Below are 20,103 nucleotides of genomic sequence, written 5' to 3'. Positions count from 1 at the left end.
ACCTAATCGCTGCGAGACATCTGAGGTTTTCCACAAAAAAAAAGTCTTTCCTGAGTTTTTGTTTTTGGGCATCCATTTGTTTCTCCGTGTTTGTGTGTCTGAGTGAGCTATTCCAGGCAGGGAGAGCCAAGTGTGGTTGCTATTTGTGTAAACAGTGGATGGCTGTTCAGGCCTTTTATTTTACACACCAACGCCACGGGCCCTCTGTGTAATGTTTTATAATAGTTAATTACAAGGAGAGGCTTTTCCCTGCGAGACCCGATATATAATCCAGATCTAAACAGAAAGGCGAACCTCACCACAGAACCCAAACAAGGTATCAGGGCCATTGATTCATTGTCCAATTACATTTTTTTTTCTTCCCTCAATCTCATTATTTATACATGGAAGCACATTTTCATTTTTTTGCTCTTTTTTTCCCCCCAGTGCCGCCCTGATTCACTGGCTGCACACGTTCACACCTGGGTGGTGCCGGTACAGTACAGACAGACTGCAGCTCCAGGGCCGGAGACACATTCACTACCAGCTGGTTTCCAGAAGAGATGAAAGAGACGAGAGCAAGTGAGCAAGAAGAAGAAGAAGAAAAGTTAAATACAAAATGTTACAAACAAAACAAACTCCAGTCTTCCTGATTCGATTACTTCAAAGTAAGTTAAAAAGACGAGGCAACATTTAAGAACTGCCAACATCCGTCCGACCAGAGACGCACATAAAAAGACGAGCTGTAAAAAATGCTCCTTTGTGAGCGTTGATAGAGTTAAAGGTCAGGATTAGCCGTAAAAAACTAGATGATGTAGGAATGAGGGACATAGCAAAAAAAAAGTTGAATGACTTACACATGTGAGTATTTATTTAGCTGAACACCTCAAACTCACACCAAACAAGTGTAAAGATTAAACACTGTTGTTTTGATATACTTAATCATGTACACATGGAAAGGCAGGAGACGGTAAACGGATAAAACAGAAACTGATGTCAGCGTGAAACCGGCTGTCTCGTGTGCTTTCACTGTATCAAGGAGGAAAGATAAATCTACTGTAAGTCATCTTGTTTCTTTCTGTTTAGAGACCGAGACACACAAACACGCCGAGACTAGAGCTAGAGGACTGTTGACAAATGTATCAATAACAGGAAAGGGAGAGTTTTGAGGGAATGTTGCTGCGTTTGAATGTCAAAGCCCACAAAAATGGATGATTCATTCAGAGTCGACTCCGCACTTCATCATCCTCAGAAGGAAGTTGGCACTGACGGCAAAAAGCCCGGATTCCTTTAAAAAAACCTGCAATCGATCAAAGCGACTCTCTTTCCTCGCTATCTTCGCATGACCTGTCGACGCTCATTACTCCACCTCCATCCTTCCCTCGCTCTCTTTCCCTCCACCTCCTTATCAACACGAGGTTGAACACCACCTACAGCCTGCAGCTGGAAAACTAAGTACCAATTATACATACATAAAGAGAACACACTGCCAAAAGCATCGCCGTGTGAGGAGGTGATGTGTTTGTTGATGCCACAGAAAATCACTCGCACCTCTTTCCTTTGTTTCATTGTCAGTGTGTGATTTATAGGCCTTAGGTTTGAATTTGAGACTCTGCAGGTGTGAATTATCTGAAAGGTACTTCAAATATAGAGCATCAAATATAAATGACGATATGCTTTTTAGACTGTTAAGCATTTAAGGAAAACAACTAATCCGGGACTTATTTGAAGGGATTTGCTAAATATTGCAAATATTATATAATAAACTGTTTTGCGCCTTTAAAATACTTATTGAAAAGCATTGGACATTACTGGAGCACATGCTCTGATACTGCAGAAAAAACTAACTTCATTGTTGGGTCCATACTGTGCTTTATGTTTTGGTTATGGATCCAATCTTTTGGTCCGGTTGGATGTAAACTTTGGGTATTTCTCATCAAGAAGCCGCGGGCCGGGATGACGGGTTTGTGTTGAGTTTTGGGGTTAAGGCGATGTGAAAAGTCAACGCTGTTTGTCGGAGGGGGATCTAGAAAGGATGGGATTTGAGGGAGAGGAGGCAAAGGGGCGGATCCCGATGACATTTTAGATTTCAGGGTTTCGTTCAGTAGCTGCTGTGGGTGCAGAGTGACGAGGAGATGATGCTGCCGGCAGCACGAGGCCACAGCTGTTGGATCCAGATTGGGGATGCCCCATCAGCTTGCACACGTGTTTTTTAAAAACATATTCAAATATCAACTGTGGTGACTTTTGAAACAGCAATTCGTTTGGAGATGGAGGTAACTATTCAATCAGGAAACGTGGTTTTAAAGGGCCATGCCAAGTGTTTTTGCAAGTTTTAGCCGCTGAAGTATAAATGTATCGGTGAATATGTGCTGAACTATGTTGTTTACGATACTTATTATGTTAAGATATGTTGTTTTATATTTAATTTTAGAATGCTTTATTGACAAGATGAAAACTAGCCTTCTAAAATGAGGTACCTGTCATATAGATGTGATGTAAAAGTTGGATGAAACATGCAAAACCAGTTATATAGAGTCAGATTTTTATTTGTATTTTTTCATGAGCTCAATGACTCCCAGAGATACTACACTGTTGTGCCTGTGAACGTGTGTGTGTGTGTGTGTGTTTAAAGGAAGGAGTCCAACAACAAATAAAAGACACTTGTGGATCTGGAAAGAAGCGGATGGACATGAGACGATGGGAGAGAGAAAACAATGGACAATCCTCATGAGACTGTATTTCCTCCCTGGAAGTGAATCTGCCACAGATCACAAAAATCAAAGAGAGGATGAGTAAACAAAACATGTTCATCATTATTCAGCCGATTGATAATTACAAAAAGGTGCCAGGGAATTAGAAATCACTAAAACAAAAATGCAGGATGTTGCAAAAGTCTTTTGTATATTTTTTTTATATCAGCGGTGAAATATAAACTGACATTTTGCAACAGCCAACGATAACAGTCGGGCAGTGATTGATGTGTTAGACCCTTTATACCGGTCTCCACTTATAGATGGTGTAACTCTATTTTCATAGGAGAGTTGTAGAATGCATGTGCGGTTGCAGTGTGTAATGATCTCTCACTGTCAGGGAGCCAAAACGGCCACCAGAGGCTGAGGTTGACTGGGGTCTGTGGCTGCCAGCGGCCCGTGACCGCACTGGGAACATACAGCGAAGGGAGGGCAACTAGGCCCTGCATTAGGATACAATGGAGAAAGAGCGAGGCCTCATGGGTCCTCGTGTTACTGCTGCTGCCTGACACGTACAATGGAGGCTTCTGTCAGTGAGCAGGACGAGGAGATCCAGAGCACGTCGAGAGAGGACGGAGGCAAGAAAAGAAAGGAGAGATGATGTGGAGAGGACATCAGGTGAAGGTTTGAGTGGCTGGGTTTCCTTTTTAGTCCTGTTGGCTTGTATTTTTGGTTTAATGATGCCTTTGAGCAGGTTGAAACTGACACTGCTATAAAAAAGGGGGTTGCTCTAATGTGTTGCAAGGGAGAAGGCACACATCTATGGAGGAAGTCCATCAGGAAGCAGAACACTCATACCAAGAGTCTCGACAACTAAATTTTGTCTTCTGGAGAAAGTGATATTGTTGGTCTGAATACAGGGCCAAGTGAACACCTGTGTTTTAAAAAACGCGTTGGGGGGAGGACATGATGTTTTCAGTGCCGGAGAGACGATGAAAATGGGATTTTCAGGTGCTAAAACGCTCCACGACTGTCTGTAACACCATGAGAAAGTTATCGCAGGGGCAACAATTTCATAAACAAGTATGGCATTCCCGTTAGAAAGCAATCTACTAGGAATGTGCACCTGCACCTACTTGATGGCCGAACGCAGAGCCTTGCCTGGCCTCATTAAAAAGAAGGAAGGGGGCAGCCATTTCACATGGGGGGCTAAAGTCACCTCCAATATGGCCTCCAGTCACGGTGGCCCTCTCACGCTAAATATACAGCTCTGGTATTTATTTGAAACAAAAAAAATGCATCACTTAGAGAGCGAGAGAGAGAGAGGAATTCTTGCAGAAAAAGATGCAGCAGATACTTGTTTGTTTGAAGAGTAAATGCTAAAGCTTGAATGGAACGGCCTACTTTAGAGAGGGAGAGTAAACATGTTTTAACAGTATGTTATCAGCTCGCTGAACGTAACCTGACAGAATGCCTCCCACATATAGACGTATTCGAGGTATTTGTTGCGGGGCCCGGCCTTTCACGGCTGTGGGCGACACTAAAGAGTTTTAATAACAGGGTGAACACATTCGACATCAATCCCGTCACTCTGCACAACGCTCCTGACCTGGTGACATCACTTCCCCCGGAGGACTGCCGGGTATCAGAAGTCCATGTGGGGGAGGGTGTCACTCAGCCTGTCAATTAGCAGGATAGGAGGGCAATATGTCTCCTGAAGGCTAACATAAACCCAGTGGTGTTTAGACAGACACATGCACACACAAACAAACGGAGCACAGGGGTTACGCAGTGAAATCCATTACTAGAGAGGTGAAAGAGAGGAGGAGGGTGGGAAGGTTTTGTTTGACTAATTACCGACCCATTACAGATCCCAGGAAACAAACGACACGCAGATATAGAAGGTGAAGGAAAGCAATGAAGTTTAAATGTGGGATAGAGAGGAGGGAGAAAAAAATTGCGAGAGAGATAAATGAGGAAAAGAAGGAGACTGACGAGTGGAAACAGTTAGGAGCTCGAGGCATTAAGTTAGCCCGTTGAACAATGTAGTATGTGTGTGATCCAAAACATAGTTATCTTCAAAACAGCATAAAGACCCGATGACTTGTATTGATCAAGTCCATCATGCTTCAATCAGAAAGGTCACAGCACAAAATGAAAAACATTTCGCTTTTAAGTGCCGACTATTACAAGTAAAGTAGCACATGATTTATTAAAAAAAAAAAAGATTTCCCCCTCCGGAGACGTATTTCAAAACCTCATTCTTGTTTTCCCTTCTTTTTTTTTTGTGGCTTTAAAAAACTTTTTCTCATTAGCGTCCCTTGATTTGACTCCAGGCTGCCTTGAAACGTCCGTGTGGAACTAATAACAGGAAAAGCAAAGACTGGAGACAGAAAACGGGGACGAGATAGCCGAGAGCGAAGCTACTTCTATGATTTAGACAGCATGCCCCCCCTCCTCCATGCACACACACACACACACACACACACACACTGTCCTGCATGATTTACGACTTATTGCCTCCTAGATCACAGATCCTGATCTGAACACACAAAGGCAGACACTTAAAGAAGACAGGAGGACACATGTTTTGGCTGACTGGCTACTGACGGGGCTTAAAGAACAAGAAGGCACACGTTCCAACGCAAAGCGTGGCTTCCTGAGGAGAGTGGAATAATCCCTGATGAGAGCGATTAAGAGTCACTAAAGGCACGTGTTGTGGGGAAGGAAAACACCGTCGCACAGCGGAGCCCATAAATAATCCTTCGGTACACAATAAGTGTCAAAGGTGTCAGAGAAAACAAACAAAAAGGGCTTACGTCTGGTGAAAGCATAGCCACCTTCTTACATTCGCACAAAGCCATTAAATAACAGCCGATGACAGCACGCCATGTCTCTGTCCAAAAGGATTCATTTTATGGTTGTGTCGAATCATCAGATTTTAATGGCAGTTCCTCAGAAACCAAAATCCCAGTTGCTTTGGCCGCACTCGTGAATTCATTAATGCAACTCGCAAAGAGTTACCGATGACAACTTCTGACTTATACGCTCGGCTCGTTGGGTGTTTTTCTTGACTGGGAAACCTCCTCCTCTGCTATACGTATCACTACAATTATTGCTTTCTCTGCCTACACATAAAAACCCACATCCGACGTTCAGAGAGTTCAGGCATGTTGGGGGGAAAATAAGGAAATGACTTGATGAAGCTCAGGCAGACGAGTGGAGCTGCAGGAATGTGGGCACAACAGAAAGGTAAATCAAACGCACCTCATCAGAGAATAACTCGGCCGCGCTAAATGTTCCTGCTTTTTCAAAACAGTCTAGAGACAACATGGCTGCGGATCCTCCAATAAAAGATAATTTACAGGCCCCTGTTCTCGTAAAAACAAGAGGGGACTAAGCAGCGCATTATTCAGTGGGAGTCGTCACCCATATTTACAACACGATCCACGGACGTGTTTATGTGATATCCGCTCTTCTGTGTGTTTAAATTGACCTCCTGCCTGGAGTCGTCTCAGAAGATTGACGACGTGATATGATATCCGGTCGTTATTATATTAGTGTTTGGTGGAAGATGGAACTTTGACCCAGACAGGAAAAAAAAAAAAGGCTTTTTGTGAGAAAAAATTATGTAACCTGGAGGTTTGGGGTAAAGCTTGAAGTACATTCTCCTGCAGAAGTGGAGGTAGTATAACATGGACACACACACACACACACACACACACACACACACACACACACACACACACACACACACACACACACACACACACACACACACACACACACACACACACACACACCAACCAGCCCTCTTTCCTTGCCCTCTATCTCCATCATCTGATCCGTCTTCTGGCTGGCTGACCAGGTGAGGCCACCCACACGCCGGCCTTAAGGGACCAATTCAGGATACACTGACAACTGATATTTTTGCATATGCTTTACAAAAGCACACCTGGGAGCAGAAAATACGAGTAAATACATATAAAATGCCGAACTGAAACTTGCTGCACTTTTACAACCGGCAGCCTGAGACTCTCCATATCCATTCACAGCACTAAAGACCATTGCGAGCATTGTGGCTTTTTTCCAAAGATTTTAATAGATTTGTCTAACGCGGCAATGTTTATGATCCCGTTGACACTAATAACATTGTAAGACGCCTCAGGATATCTCCACGTATAAAAAAAAAAAAAACTTAACTGCTATGACATTTATATGGGAAACAAGATCAGCAGTGGTCTGCTGCAGGTGTTTTGGAAGATGATGGTTGATTTTTATTAACTTTAATCTGTCGTTTTCTGTCAAGTTTAACTTGGTGGACCATTGTTTCTATTGTATTTATTTGTTTGTTGCCGTGTGGATGTCATGTACAGCCTTCATCCAATGTTCTCTGAACTCGACATACTAATCTTCCGGGTAGAGTCTTTGAAGAAGAGCTGCTTTAACACCAAAAAACAGGGGACCAACAAATACAACACCGACTGATAAACTGACTTCAAACTGAAAGGGCTCCCTTTATCAACATTGCATCAAACTGCATTGATTCTGTTAAGCTCTACAAATTGTTAAATATCCCCTGGCTCAGGCTTGCAGGGTGCAGGCCGCAAACAAAAGCCTCTATTTATACCGAGGAATACTCAAGGTAGACTGTGCCTCCCTCTGTTTCTCTCACACACTCCGACACCACCACTGAGGGCAGAGACAGAACACTTTCTGTGCATACATGTCTGCACATATGTGTTTTTTTTTCTTTGCAGGAGTGTGTGTGCGTGTGTGTGTTCATAGGAGGTTTAGGGCAAAGTTCAGGGAAACCCCACAAACCCCATCTAGGCCTTGTAACCCTCGGGGGGAGACACACACACACACACACACACACACACACACACACACACACACACACACACACACACACACACACACACACACACACACACACACACACACACACACACACACACACACACACACACACTCACTCACACACTCACACACTCACACTCTTACCAGACCTGACCTTGACCAGACCTGCCAACTGGATCACCAACAGACGGACACAGGGGATTCTGGGAAACAGGAAACAGGAAGTGGGCCTTGTCCGAGCCGAGTGTGAAAGCCTTGTTCATAATGAGTTGTGTATGAAACTCGTGGTGTGCGGTAACGTGTGTAAAGACAGACTTACGCCCTCACTAACGCCTAATAATGTAAATTGCTCTAACGGTTAAAGCCGGCTACACATCAGTCTCAACATGTGTGTGTGTGTGTGTGTGTGTGTGTGTTCACATGTGTCTGCCAGTACCCAGACCAGCATTTAGCAGCGAGCCATCCAGGCTTGAGAGAGGGGGGCTGCGATTGGGAGCTCTGGTTTCAAACAGTGCCAGAGCTCTGGGACCAGGCCATGTCAAAGGGCCTGTCCCCGATGAGCCATATTAGGGCCCTGATCCCCAATCAATCAGCACCAAGCAAAAATAATCCACAACAAGACGCCAATTAAGACCCACCGAGGGCTTAACCAAACACGTGTGAGAGATAGGGTTTGGGAGAGTAACTGCGTGTGCAGTTCTTTGACTATGTGCTGTATGTAGGACTGCAAGTGTGCATATGTGCGACTGTGTGTGGGTAAAAGCGTTTTGAGACGGGGGGGGATTGGAGTCCAGAATACTCCAGACGTGCAATGGAGTAGAGGACAGAGGTGAGGAAAGTCTCAGGAGGCATCTTTGTTTTTACTTGTGTATCAGTGAATGTACAACACTGACAGAATGCCCTTTTTCCCTTTTTGCCAAGAAAGCTTAATCCATTTTCTATGTTTGCATTTGGCCAGACTTGTAAGCAATTTGGGAATTACGGGTTACGAAGGCTCCACTACAGAGCCTGTTGTTGGCAGGTCCGGATGGTGCCTGAAAGACTTCCAGAGTCAATCCCAAATGTAGTAAGTGTAGTAAGTTTACCAAAACCCCTGCGTTGGTCTGGTGTGGAGTGCTAAAGTAGCATCAGCATGAGGCAGAGGAGGTTGTGCATCCAAGAATTGAGTGGGCCTGTCATCCCCTCCGTCCGAATGGGTGCGATGCTTGTGGCGTGGAGAAAATCATCATCAATCCTGGCCAGCGTCTGAGAACCACAGCGGTGTTGACACTGGCACCGAGGTGAGGCGGAGTGAAACCGAAATCCAACATTTCTCAACACTGTGCACACAAGTTCCCAGTCTGTGTTCAGAACCTATTGTGACCAAAAACAACACTAACTGCGTGCTGAGGTCAGCGGTGTGGGCCGAGTGAGAGAGTGGCGGACCTGCGTTTCAACCTGCGCATCTCTCAGACTAAAGAGCAAGACCTTCGGAAGTATAGTCAACTTTTCGGTCGAAAGGTACTCTTGCTATATTAAAATCCACAGGCGTTGCTGAAATAGTAAAGGCTAGAAACATAGGGAACCATGACTGTTGTGTTGTGGATCACATTAGTCCATCCTGGACCTTTAAGGAGCCCAAGACCTAAAAGGTGTGTTTGACTGCAGGATCAGTTGTGTTGATTCACATCTTGTAATAAATAGTTGTCATATTTCAACTTGTCTTTGCATTGACTTTGTATACGAAAAACGTGGTTCGTGTTTGGTGTGCGTCTGCTGGATATAGTTCCCATGGCGACAGGTGCAGGTTCACACAGGGAGTCGTGCCTCTGTGCTCTTTAAACGTAAAACATGATGTGTATTGAGCAGCAATTGAAGAGTGATGGATCACACTTATCATTTACCTTATTGATGCCACACATTGTTGGTTTCTGGAGAGGGATCGTGCAAAAAACAGCCGAGAGCCAAAAATCCGTGACGGATTTCCAAAATAATAATCTCACTTAAGATCTTCATTACAGTAAATGCTTTGACATGTGGTTACTTCATTAATGAGGGTTTTGGCTGCTTGGCTGATGTTTGCCAGATAAAAACCCATCGGCCGCATCCTTTTATCCTGCTACTGTAAACACCTCGAAGCCATTCACAGTAATTAACCTGACGTCTTAATAAATCACATGCTCAATCACGGTAAGTGCAAGCCTTTTTTACAGCAGCAGCTGGAGAGCAGAAGAGAGGGGTTAAAAAAAAAGGTTTCCGGGTATCAATACATCCGTTCTGATTACGGTACACATATTTTAGAGCCCCGATACCTTTGAACAAGTCTGAGCGAGCTTCGCGATCATCTTCAAGTCATTACACGAGCTTCTCCCTTAAACTCATTTGTCAATCAACCCATGCACCGCTGCAGATGAGACACGCACGCCACAGTCCTGTCGATGCAAAGTCCAAGTACTTTTCTTTAACCCTTTGATGATTCCACTGTATAATTGGATTGCCGGTGGGCTGATGGCAGCACGGGCCTCACGATCCCCGTCACGTCAGCTCCAAGGTCAATTCAATCCAGTGTGTTGACAGCTGGCTAATTATGGAGCCGTCCATCGTGTGTAGGAAGGTTGTCTTGACGCACAGCCACACACCCATAAACACAGGATATAAATATATACACACACACACACAGGTTGCAAGAAAAGTTATACTGTATGCGTGTTTACATTGTATCAGAGTTAAACACGCCTGATTAGAGTAATCACTCCGAGTCGCCCAGTTACATCCAAACAAGATCTCAACTGACATATTAATTGCAAAGTTACAAAAAGCAAATAAAGGCCTCACTGTATTGCAGATGTTGCCGTAGACGTGATCATTAACATGCCGGAGCTTTAATGCACGTGCAATTTTACTGTCAACAGCGGTTTGAGGTGACATGTGAGCGTAAAATATTGGTCAAATAAGGTATTTATCATGTTTGAAGGAGAATTGTGAAGAGAAGAACAGCAGAGTCTTCCACCAAATGCCGTCAATCGTCTATTTAAAAAGAAGTTTGGGTGTGGGGGGGGGTAATGTCTGGAAGATTGAAGAGAAGCAAGCAGCAGAAAGGTCAGAGCACTGACAAAAAGAAGGCGGAACAATACTGCAGAGAGAGAATCTGGTCTTTGTTAAACCTGTCCTTTTTATCCAGTACCGAGTGGACGGTGGAGCGAGAGAGAGAGAGAGAGAGAGAGAGAGAGAGAGAGAGAGAGAGAGAGAGAGAGAGAGAGACAGAGAGAGACAGAGAGAGAGACAGAGAGAGAGAGAGAGAGAGAGAGAGAGAGAGAGAGCGAGCACAGGGGCTTGGTGGAGGGAAAAGAGAGAAAAAAGCAGCTATTTTTACAATTGCTTTTTTCTTCTTTTTTTTTTTACCAGTGCTGAGAGAAAAGTGGTGGGGAAAGTTTTGAGGAATTTAAACAGCCTTCACAGCCGGGGTGTAGCGGTATTAATCTTTTTGTACAGAGAGAAAACCCCTCTATTATAAACACAGACAGAGGCTCTGACATCAGCGGCAGGGTCGCATACAGCCTGTTTATCGCTGCTGTAGGATTAAGGCAAGGCAATGCGATTTTATTTGTATAGCACCTTTCAACAACAGGGCAATTCAAAGTGCTTTACATAAAACATTAAAAGCATTGGAGAGAAAAAAACATTAAAACAAGCCAATAATAAAATAAAGTTTAAACTAAAAATAAAAAAACAAGAATATCAAGGAATAGAAAATACAGTGCAGCATAAGAAGTTCATAGATAGTATTGTTTACTGAAATATTCTTGAGGTGGCTGACTAGGCTGACTTTGTAACTGATTTAATGTGGCTATTGAAGTTCAGGTCTGAGTCCATGACTACACCTAAGTTTCTGGCTTTGTTTGTGGTTTTTAGCATTACCACTTGAAGTTGGGTGCTAACTTTTGACCGTTCTTTGGCTCCAATAACAATGATTTCATTTTTGTCTTTGTTTAATTTGAGAAAATTCTGCTCCATCCAGTTATTGATTTGCTCAATGCATCTAGTATTGGACTATTGTCCCCTGGTCATATTGTTATGCATTTGAAAGTGTTTTTTTTAATATTTATTTATTGTTATGATACAATACACTCGAATGTGTCTGAATGTCAAAAAAAAAAAATCTTAGCTTATAAGCAAAATAAAGAAATTATTTTGAATAGCACATTTTTTACCGAGGTACGTATTGAACCATAGGCTAACTGTATTGTTGCATCTCTAGCGATCACATCACACAGTCGTTTTATCCATTGTTATTACAAACAATATTGATTATAGCTGCTTTAAACCTCCTGTTACACTTAAATGTTTCTGTTATCCTTCAGGTAAAGTTGACCCCAGCAATTTAAACCTTCAGACAATGATTACAATCAAAATTGTTACCCAGGTTTATGCTTCAGGTACTTCATGTTTCTTTGCTGATAACCTAAATAACCCATTAAATAGACATTACCACCACTTTATACAACCAGAATAGGTATTGAAAAAGAGGCAAATCAAGAAAAACTCTCTAACATTAGCAGGTCGTTAAAATGGGGAGCTACATTTTTTTTTGTAAAGTGTGTACAGGACAGTGAAAACATATATTAGTTTTATGTTTACCTATTTGCCCCCAATTAGGAAAAATCACTGAATATCAAGACAAATAAATTATGTTTACTCTTTTTAGAGATGTTAAACAATGAATGGGATCCAAATCTGAAGTTCCAAATTGACCCCAAGCATAACAGGAGGGTAACGAATAGATATGATGCAGAATTATGTCTCCAAAAGGCTTTTCACAACCTGTAAGCTGTGTGCCATGCTCTAACAACATGAGTACAATGCCTCCTTGAAGTGCTACAATCAAGTTATCATGAGCTTAGAAAACATGTTTCTTTGTCCCTCTGTGATGAATTTGGTCATTGAAAAGAAATTGGAAGAAAGAAAGAAAGAAATTTAAAGTTTATTTCCTGTCTAACGTGCCTGATGAAGATCTAATAAATCCTATTGATAATTAAATAAAAGGACAGAAGACAAAAAGGGGATGATGAAGAAGTGAGTGTGTAATTGTATCGTGGACAGTTTAAGCTGCTCTGTCCATAAATGTTCACAGTCTGCATGCAGGCCTCAGTTAGAGTTATTAACTGCCTCTGATCTGAGCTAAACCCCCCCGTTGGCTCACACAGCTAATCACACCTGAGCGCCGGCGACCCCGCGGAACCCGGGAATCAAAGAACAACATGCAACCGAGTGTTAATGGTACCATCCTCCGCCTACTCGGCTAACACTGTTTTTCTTTCACTCCCTTCACTCTCCCGCCGCCTCCACCGCCTTTTTTTTTCTGCAAATGAAGGAAGTGTGGCAGCGTACAGAGAGAGACGGAGAAAGTTGGGGGTCTAAATTTGGCAGGCGAGACTTTTTCCCCTCACCCTATGTTTATGCTGGCTCTATTAAAACATCTCCGGAGAGGGGAGGGGAGGAGGGGAAGGGGAAATGTGGAGGGAGGAGAATAAAGAGGAGGAGCATGGAGCATGGAGAGGAGATGCACTGATGTTTCTCTCAGTGAGGGATACCTGGCAGACTTAGGATGAAGACAATTAAACTGTTTTACAGTTGTGAGTCTCTAGACTTGGACTTAAGTCAGACTTATAAACAAGAACAAGAAATGTAAATTAATGTTATGTTAAAAGGTGTTGGTAGGTGTTTCCGTCTGTCTTTATTCTGTGCTAAGCTAACCATCTACTGGCTCCAGCTACGTACATATTGACCGATATTAATCTTCTTTTCTCAATAGGCGTATTTCCAACAGTGTCAAACAATCCCTTTAAATAAGAACCAGTGTTTTTGCTTTTAAGTTTTCAGGTTTTGGTCATGCAAAATCTTGAAAAAAGTAAGAACATAAAAAGACAGCAACAGACAAGCCTTGCGTAGCCACTACATATATAATGATCAGGGCTCTACATTGACAGGACTTGGTCTCAAGCCAGTCTCAACCTGTAAATTTAACGGTCTCAGCATCATAACTTATGCTACGCTTATCAAAATTTTCAATCTTGAAATCCATTGGTCTGATCAATAACCAGTCAAGGATAACGCTCTGGGAGCGAGGGACTATATTCCTGGGGCTCCAGTGTAGCGATCTGATATCCGGTGTATGACTTCCTCTCCCTTGTTTACAGCCTGACTAGCAACTCGATTTGCCAGACTGGAGTTTGAATGGTGAGATGATGTGTACGACTGGATATTTCCTCTGGCAGCCGGTTTACAAGCTCATTTTAAACTCATAAAAAGTAAATGTATGTGTCAGGGGATGGCCAGAGATTACATTTCGGCCAATGCGTGCCGCCTCATTTGCTCTCCTCACGGACCATTTACCTGCATTGCATACAGAATGCAGAAAGTGTTTATAGAGATTAGAAAACCTGACTTGGACTTGCCTTCGTGGACTTGAGCTCTTATTATTAATTGATCATGAATGACTAGAGACTTTAAAAACAACATCTATTGTGTCCTCACCCCGCCGTCTCCTCCTTCCCGTCTTTCTGACGTGCTCCGCTGTAGTTTTCTGCTCTGGTTTCTAGGTAACCACATTGGACAAGCTGCCTCCTGAATCGCAGTTTAAACCTCCAGGCTGCCAGAATCTTAGTTTGCCTGCGGCTTCGCTCGAAAACCCAAACCCTGACGATATATACAAACACACACGCACCACAGAGTGTGTACTTTATCCCAGCGTGGAGGGGATGGAAACGAGAGCACAGACCGAAGCAAAGACAACACTGAGGACGTGAAGTTCATGTTATGCTCAGGTTCAACACGGTGGGTGGCAAGAAATTTCCCCCCCCCCAAATTTGTAAGCAATATTTGTGGCTAATTCATCCCGTGAAAATGGAAGTTACGGAGCTCTCTGCTGAATACGGGGATGATGGAAGTAAACAGTATATTTCACATAAACTGACAAGCTTCTGGACCAGATCTCTCCCTGAAAACATCGAGTCGAGGAGCAGTTTGACGTTTGAACAGCTGCGCTATGAGGTAAGCGGTTACAGGTCATCACGTGTCATTATTAGGTGACCCCGTCTCCCTGACAGCCCGCCACCTTATTTTACTGCTAATAAGTTGACAGTGGCACTAATGATGAGCAGCAGTGACGATCGGCCCACCGCTACAGTGGCTCCGCTGCTGTCAAAGGAGGCCCCTGTCCGTTCAAATGAGGCCTGTAATGACCGTAATGAGACTCAAGACTGCGTGTTAGTCTTCGGTTGACTGCAACACTTTCCGTCACAAGCTGGCAGGAAAGAAACAACACAATTCCAGTTATTCTAACTCGCAAAGCGCAATGCCGTGTCAAAGCGGTACCTCAGGGAGACGCTTAGATTGAAGCTGTCCTGGAAACAAGCTGAGGAGATTTAAGCAGGTAGAATGTCAGACAGGAATTATTGGGTATAATCATCGTGGTGACTCCGACTAAAAAAACAAAATGTGTTATTAACCTGGCGCTAAATCACCAGTAAAGCCTTTAAATACTTTTTAAAAACGTTCAAAGCCTGGAAATTAATTTAACGACCATGAAGCAAGAGCTTAAAACTTTTTTTTCCCCTTGACAAGAACAAATCCACATTAAACTTACACATATATGTGTAGGTTTACTTGAATTCAAACGCAATATCTGACGCCAACATCGACATTCATTTTTCCATTTTCCATTATTTCCAACGTTGTCACAGTGTTTTAAGTCATTTTGTTTTATTCTTCCTTTTAATTGGTCAGCCTCTTTCTTTGTGAGCCAACTGTCTCATTTATGAAACCTACAATTTAAAAAAAAAATCAAAAACACATAAACAAAGGAATGACAGCAACATGTTTGACACAGAGCATGCTTGTATGCTCAAACATCGTGCATGCAGTCATCTCAGTGTGTGAGTGGATTTAGTAAGTGTCTAATGTTCTCTATGTGCCAGCACTTTTTTTGGGTCCACGGCACGCTGGACAGAACATGGCAGCGAGCCTCGCCATAATGTCATTGGGGAAAATGATCCAGCTTAACTCCTTTGATCCTGCGAGAATCAAACAGTTCTTCCAGTTATATCCCACAACACTAGGGCGACGTCAAAACAAAGCAATGGATGCTGGCCAGACTCGAACCAAATTGTGATTTGGGCAGCGGTGCTGCTCTTGCCAAGAACATGAAAATGTTTGGGAGGGGAATGCATTCATGGGTACTTTCATAACGCACTTTGTATCATTTGGGTTTATTTTGCTCCTTTTTAATCTGATCTGCATGCTCATGTGGAGAGATTCGGAGTGTGTTTGGGCGACTACAGATTATTAAAGAACCCACAGATGTGCGTTGGTTTTCTATACTGCACAAAAAGACTTCAGTTAATCAACTTAACTTGTCTAGTAGGCCCAGGACATTCACTCGTAATTACAATAACTACATTATAGCCCCTGGAAGCAGATGAATGTCTCTTTATTGCCCTGGAATTAAATGAACGGCACAGGTTTTGAATTTGTGAACATTTTGAGTCCTGTTTTCTAACGATTAAGATTAAACCGATTCCTCCTATACTCCGAGGATCAGTGTGTTACACATGTGGACATCTGCTTTGTGACTGGTGAACAGTTGTGTTCCCAGCCCACAGTGTCCACATTCCCATGGCTGAGTGTAGGCAGTCCATATTCAGATGTGAACCATGTGGGCTGTGACGGTCGGGCTGAAACATCTCACATGTTCATTCAGGATTATTGATTTAGCCACACGAGGACCTGCACTTATAAAATGGAAAATTACAGACCGAGCCTGGTGATAATGCGAGTGCTTTTTTAGGGTGTCTTTAGGTTGCAAGCTGTCCATAAATTTCTATGAGAAGTATAAGAAAGTACATAAGACAAAGTATGAAATTGCATTTTCCAGTATTACGATTGCATCAGCAGACAATATGTGAGAACATTATTACATGCTTTTCAATCCAATTACTGAGCTGTAACTCTCTCTTTGGCTTATCTGTCAAGTCATGATCTTCCAATTCCCCATAACTAAGTTTGTTACTATGGATACAACACACATCAGGCCCTCAAATGATTATCAGTGCAGACAGCAGATCAAAATGAGTGTGTTATCTCCTTGTGTGACCCAGGGTTGCCTTTATGAATGCAACACCTTCCAAAAGCTCACAGTGAGGATGCAAGAGCTCGTTAGGACTCGCACGTCAATTTGTGAAATATAACGCCGCCGCTGTTTCATATGACACAAAACATTTTTGGGAAGCAGCCCTATGTGTTACATTTTTGTAAGCATAGCACGCATAGACTGACGGAGAGAAATATGGATGGAGGAAAAGAAACTTACGTCGGCCTTCCTGTCAGTAGTGTAGGGAGTGGATCTGGAAAAGAAGACAAGGGGATTTCTTTACAACAGGATAAACAATATTGCTCCCAGATTTTCTCTGTACAAGCTGCCAGCGACAAGCAGGAATCAGTGATGAGGAGTGTTGCTGAAAGGAACCAGATCTCTAGCAGGAAAAGATGAGGAAAAAAAAAACTTTGTTTGTCACAGAAAGTGGCGCTTCATGCCATTTTGAAATCTTACCAAATTTGACAAAGAGCACGCCGGTGGTGGACACGGTGCCCTGGGTGTTGGTGGCCGTGCACTGGAAGTAGCCCGTGTCGGTCGTGTCCAGGTTGCGGATGCGGAGGCGCGATCCGTACGGCGTGGATCGGTAGGAGATGCGGCGCGGCTCCGGCACCACCGGGGCGTCGTTCTTCAGCCAGCGCACGGCGGGCGGCGGGTTGCCAGACACACGGCAGAACAGCTCAGCTGTGAGGCCCAGAGAGGTGGTGATGTTGTTCATGGGAGCTTCCAGACGGATGAAGAAGGCCCCTGGAAGAGGAACATGAAAGGGTTGAATACAAGGGAGATAAAGGATTAGAAAAAAAACAGATATATAAAAGAGAGGGCCAAGTGAGAAAAGACATCAGGGGGGAGATGATTGAGAGAGAAAAAGACTGAAGGAGACAGAAAGAAATTGGATGACAAGGCCAAGAACTACGACATAAATCAAATAACACTTAGAGCAATATATAAAAACGTGCTGCTGTTTTAAAGTAGCAATGGTGGTAAAACAACTGTGTTTTCTGACACATATTCAAAGCCTGGTTTTGCAGTTATTTTGTGGTTGGCACTGTGGTGACACCTAATTTAAATTTTCATCATGGCTGCATGATGCCAGAGGGCTTTGTTAATGCCTTTGGAGGCCGAATCACCTGTGGGCGAGAAACTGTGAAGGAAATCAAATGTGCTGATCTCTGCCCCCCCAATCAAACATGTTTTTCTTATTTACAGATTTTTTGAATCTTTGGTGACGTCTGCACCGGCTCTGTGCCGGCGTCGGCCTTAGTGCTCCCCAGAGGAGATACCGCATCTTGAAGCGTTTAATTAAGTCTATTTGTTCGACATTACGTGTGTCAACGTGAGGCTGATACCCAATAAAAAGGCTGCAGAACAGCAGCGTGGCTCAGCAACGGCAACGCAGTCAGCAGTGTGTGTGTGTACTGGCAGCTCCTTTAGGTGTTAGCCAATCCAATAAAAGTGAACAAGCGTTTTCCCCCCACTGTGTCTCTGGTCACAGGGCAGTTAGCAGAGCGGCAGCGATGCACTCGGCTCTGTGATCACTTCTGGCCCCCGAACAGCTGTGGGCTGGGTAAGTGTAGGGAGTGAGGAGTCAGCAGGCAGTCGGCGGCGGTGTCAAACAGGCAGTAAAAGGTGTTTTAAGAAAGTGTGAGTCACTGCAACCATGAGAGTTTGGTGCAGCAACACAGACGGTCGATCTTAGCAACGTTTAGGAACACCAGGCTATCGGAGTGGTGTTGGAAAACACAAAGCTAAACTGTTTTTACACGGTTATCTCCCAGGACCACATTTTTCCTTAAGGTGGTCGGGACAAAAAAACAATCTTGAGGGCCACCTAAGAGTTTAATGTGCAGGAAAAACATTGGTGTTAATGTCATGAAAAACTTCTGGAAACTTCCTTCAACCCCCAAAACCCATCTTAGGTATGCAGAAATGCTCCTGGTTACACGGAGCAGCCAAAACCAACAAAGGAGGGAAAACATATGCATGGGTGGGGGAATCTCAAATACTCGTCAGACAAACTTCAATTTGTTTGAATAGAGAGGCCGAGGAGTAAAAATCGAGACACACACACACACACACACACTTCTGCGAGGACATCCACACATTTAAATTGTTGCTATCTCAAACAATGGTTTTCCCCACAAGGGCGATCTTTAGATACAAGCAGCACAACTAAATATAGCAATACAAGTTTCAGATGTACTTCTACCATCCGAAAAGCCCTTCAATTGGAGCCGTTACTTGCTACTCCGTCACCATAGCAACCATTCAGGATGTCTATGCAGGATGTCTGACGCCTGCAGCTAGCATATTATCATGAGGTGCTGAAGATGTGTTAGTGGGCACGTTTGTCTTGGCATACAGCCTCAGTGTGTGTGTGTGTGTGTGTGTGTGTGTGTGTGTGCGTGCTCAAGCCCTCTGCTACATGGCACAGCCACGTTGTCCTCCCTAAAACCCCTGCCTGGGCTTAACACAGCAATGTGGTCCTAACAAGTGTGTGACAATATGAAGAGCCTCCCACCATCGACCGTCCCACCACCACCACTCTCCTCCCTTCTCACCCACTTTGTATCTGTCCTCCTTCACTTTCACAGCCCCGTCTCTCGAATACAGCGCTGCAGTCAGAACCAATCCTCCGGTAGGATGTTGAAGTTAATATTAAATAATACGATATTCAGAACCGCCTTTATTCTTTTTATTATCTGTCCCTTTCTCATTCCCATGTGCTACAATTTCAGACATAAAAACAAACATACCTCACTTAGGGATAAGCTTGCATGGCATCATATACACTGTAGATCAAATATAAAAGACGCACCATTTATTCTAATATCTTCTATAAACATCTAGGGAGCAACACACAGACACACTCAAGGAACATTTAATGCACTGACACTGAACCCCGTGTCCTCGGTTTTCTCCGACAAGCCTTATAAATAGATAATAGGGTTGTACTGTAGCCGATTAATAGCCGGGACAGACCCTGATATGATTATAAATTAAGGAGCATGCTCCGGCAGAAGGGAATGCAACAGCACAAATAAAACAACGTACAATGTTTCAATTTAACCTGTCGAGTCTGATCGCGTTACCCTTTGTAATCACTTTAAATGTCATGTGGCGGCCGTACAAGCACCGAGGTGGAAGACGTGACTGTGTTTCTTCTGTATCAAGCATTAGCTCAAATTCATTAAGTACAAATATTTCCCTTGAAACTTTAATCCGTTGTGCTGTTTTTAGACCGCTGGCCGTTTCCCCAGAGGGTTTAATAAATCTAATAGACGGGAAAGTTGTGTCAATATGTGTCCAGATTTGCAGCTGTTGATTTATTCCTTCGAAATCAACGAAAAACATGAATAACAAAGTCGCTCTGATAAAACAAACAATGATACATTTGCAATGCCGCTGAAAACCGCACATGGACTGGAGGTCGTCTTC

General features: G+C 43.5%; 1 protein-coding gene across 2 annotated transcripts in view; it reads right to left on the bottom strand.

Moving 5' to 3' along the window:
* ror1 (receptor tyrosine kinase-like orphan receptor 1) overlaps window positions 1–20,103 on the bottom strand; it is a 108,078-nt gene that overhangs the window by 15,407 nt on the left and 72,568 nt on the right. For both annotated transcript variants that reach the window (XM_084011445.1, XM_084011446.1), the window contains 2 exons: window positions 17,122–17,412; window positions 16,882–16,915 (listed from right to left, as the gene is read on the bottom strand). In XM_084011445.1, the coding sequence (XP_083867571.1) occupies window positions 16,882–16,915; window positions 17,122–17,412 (325 nt within the window). The remainder of the gene's footprint in view (window positions 1–16,881; window positions 16,916–17,121; window positions 17,413–20,103) is intronic.

The sequence above is a fragment of the Eutrigla gurnardus genome (genome assembly GCF_963514095.1).
Source record: "Eutrigla gurnardus genome assembly, chromosome: 6".
NCBI classification, from domain to species: domain Eukaryota; kingdom Metazoa; phylum Chordata; class Actinopteri; order Perciformes; family Triglidae; genus Eutrigla; species Eutrigla gurnardus.
This window is presented reverse-complemented; position numbering and strand designations above follow the sequence as displayed.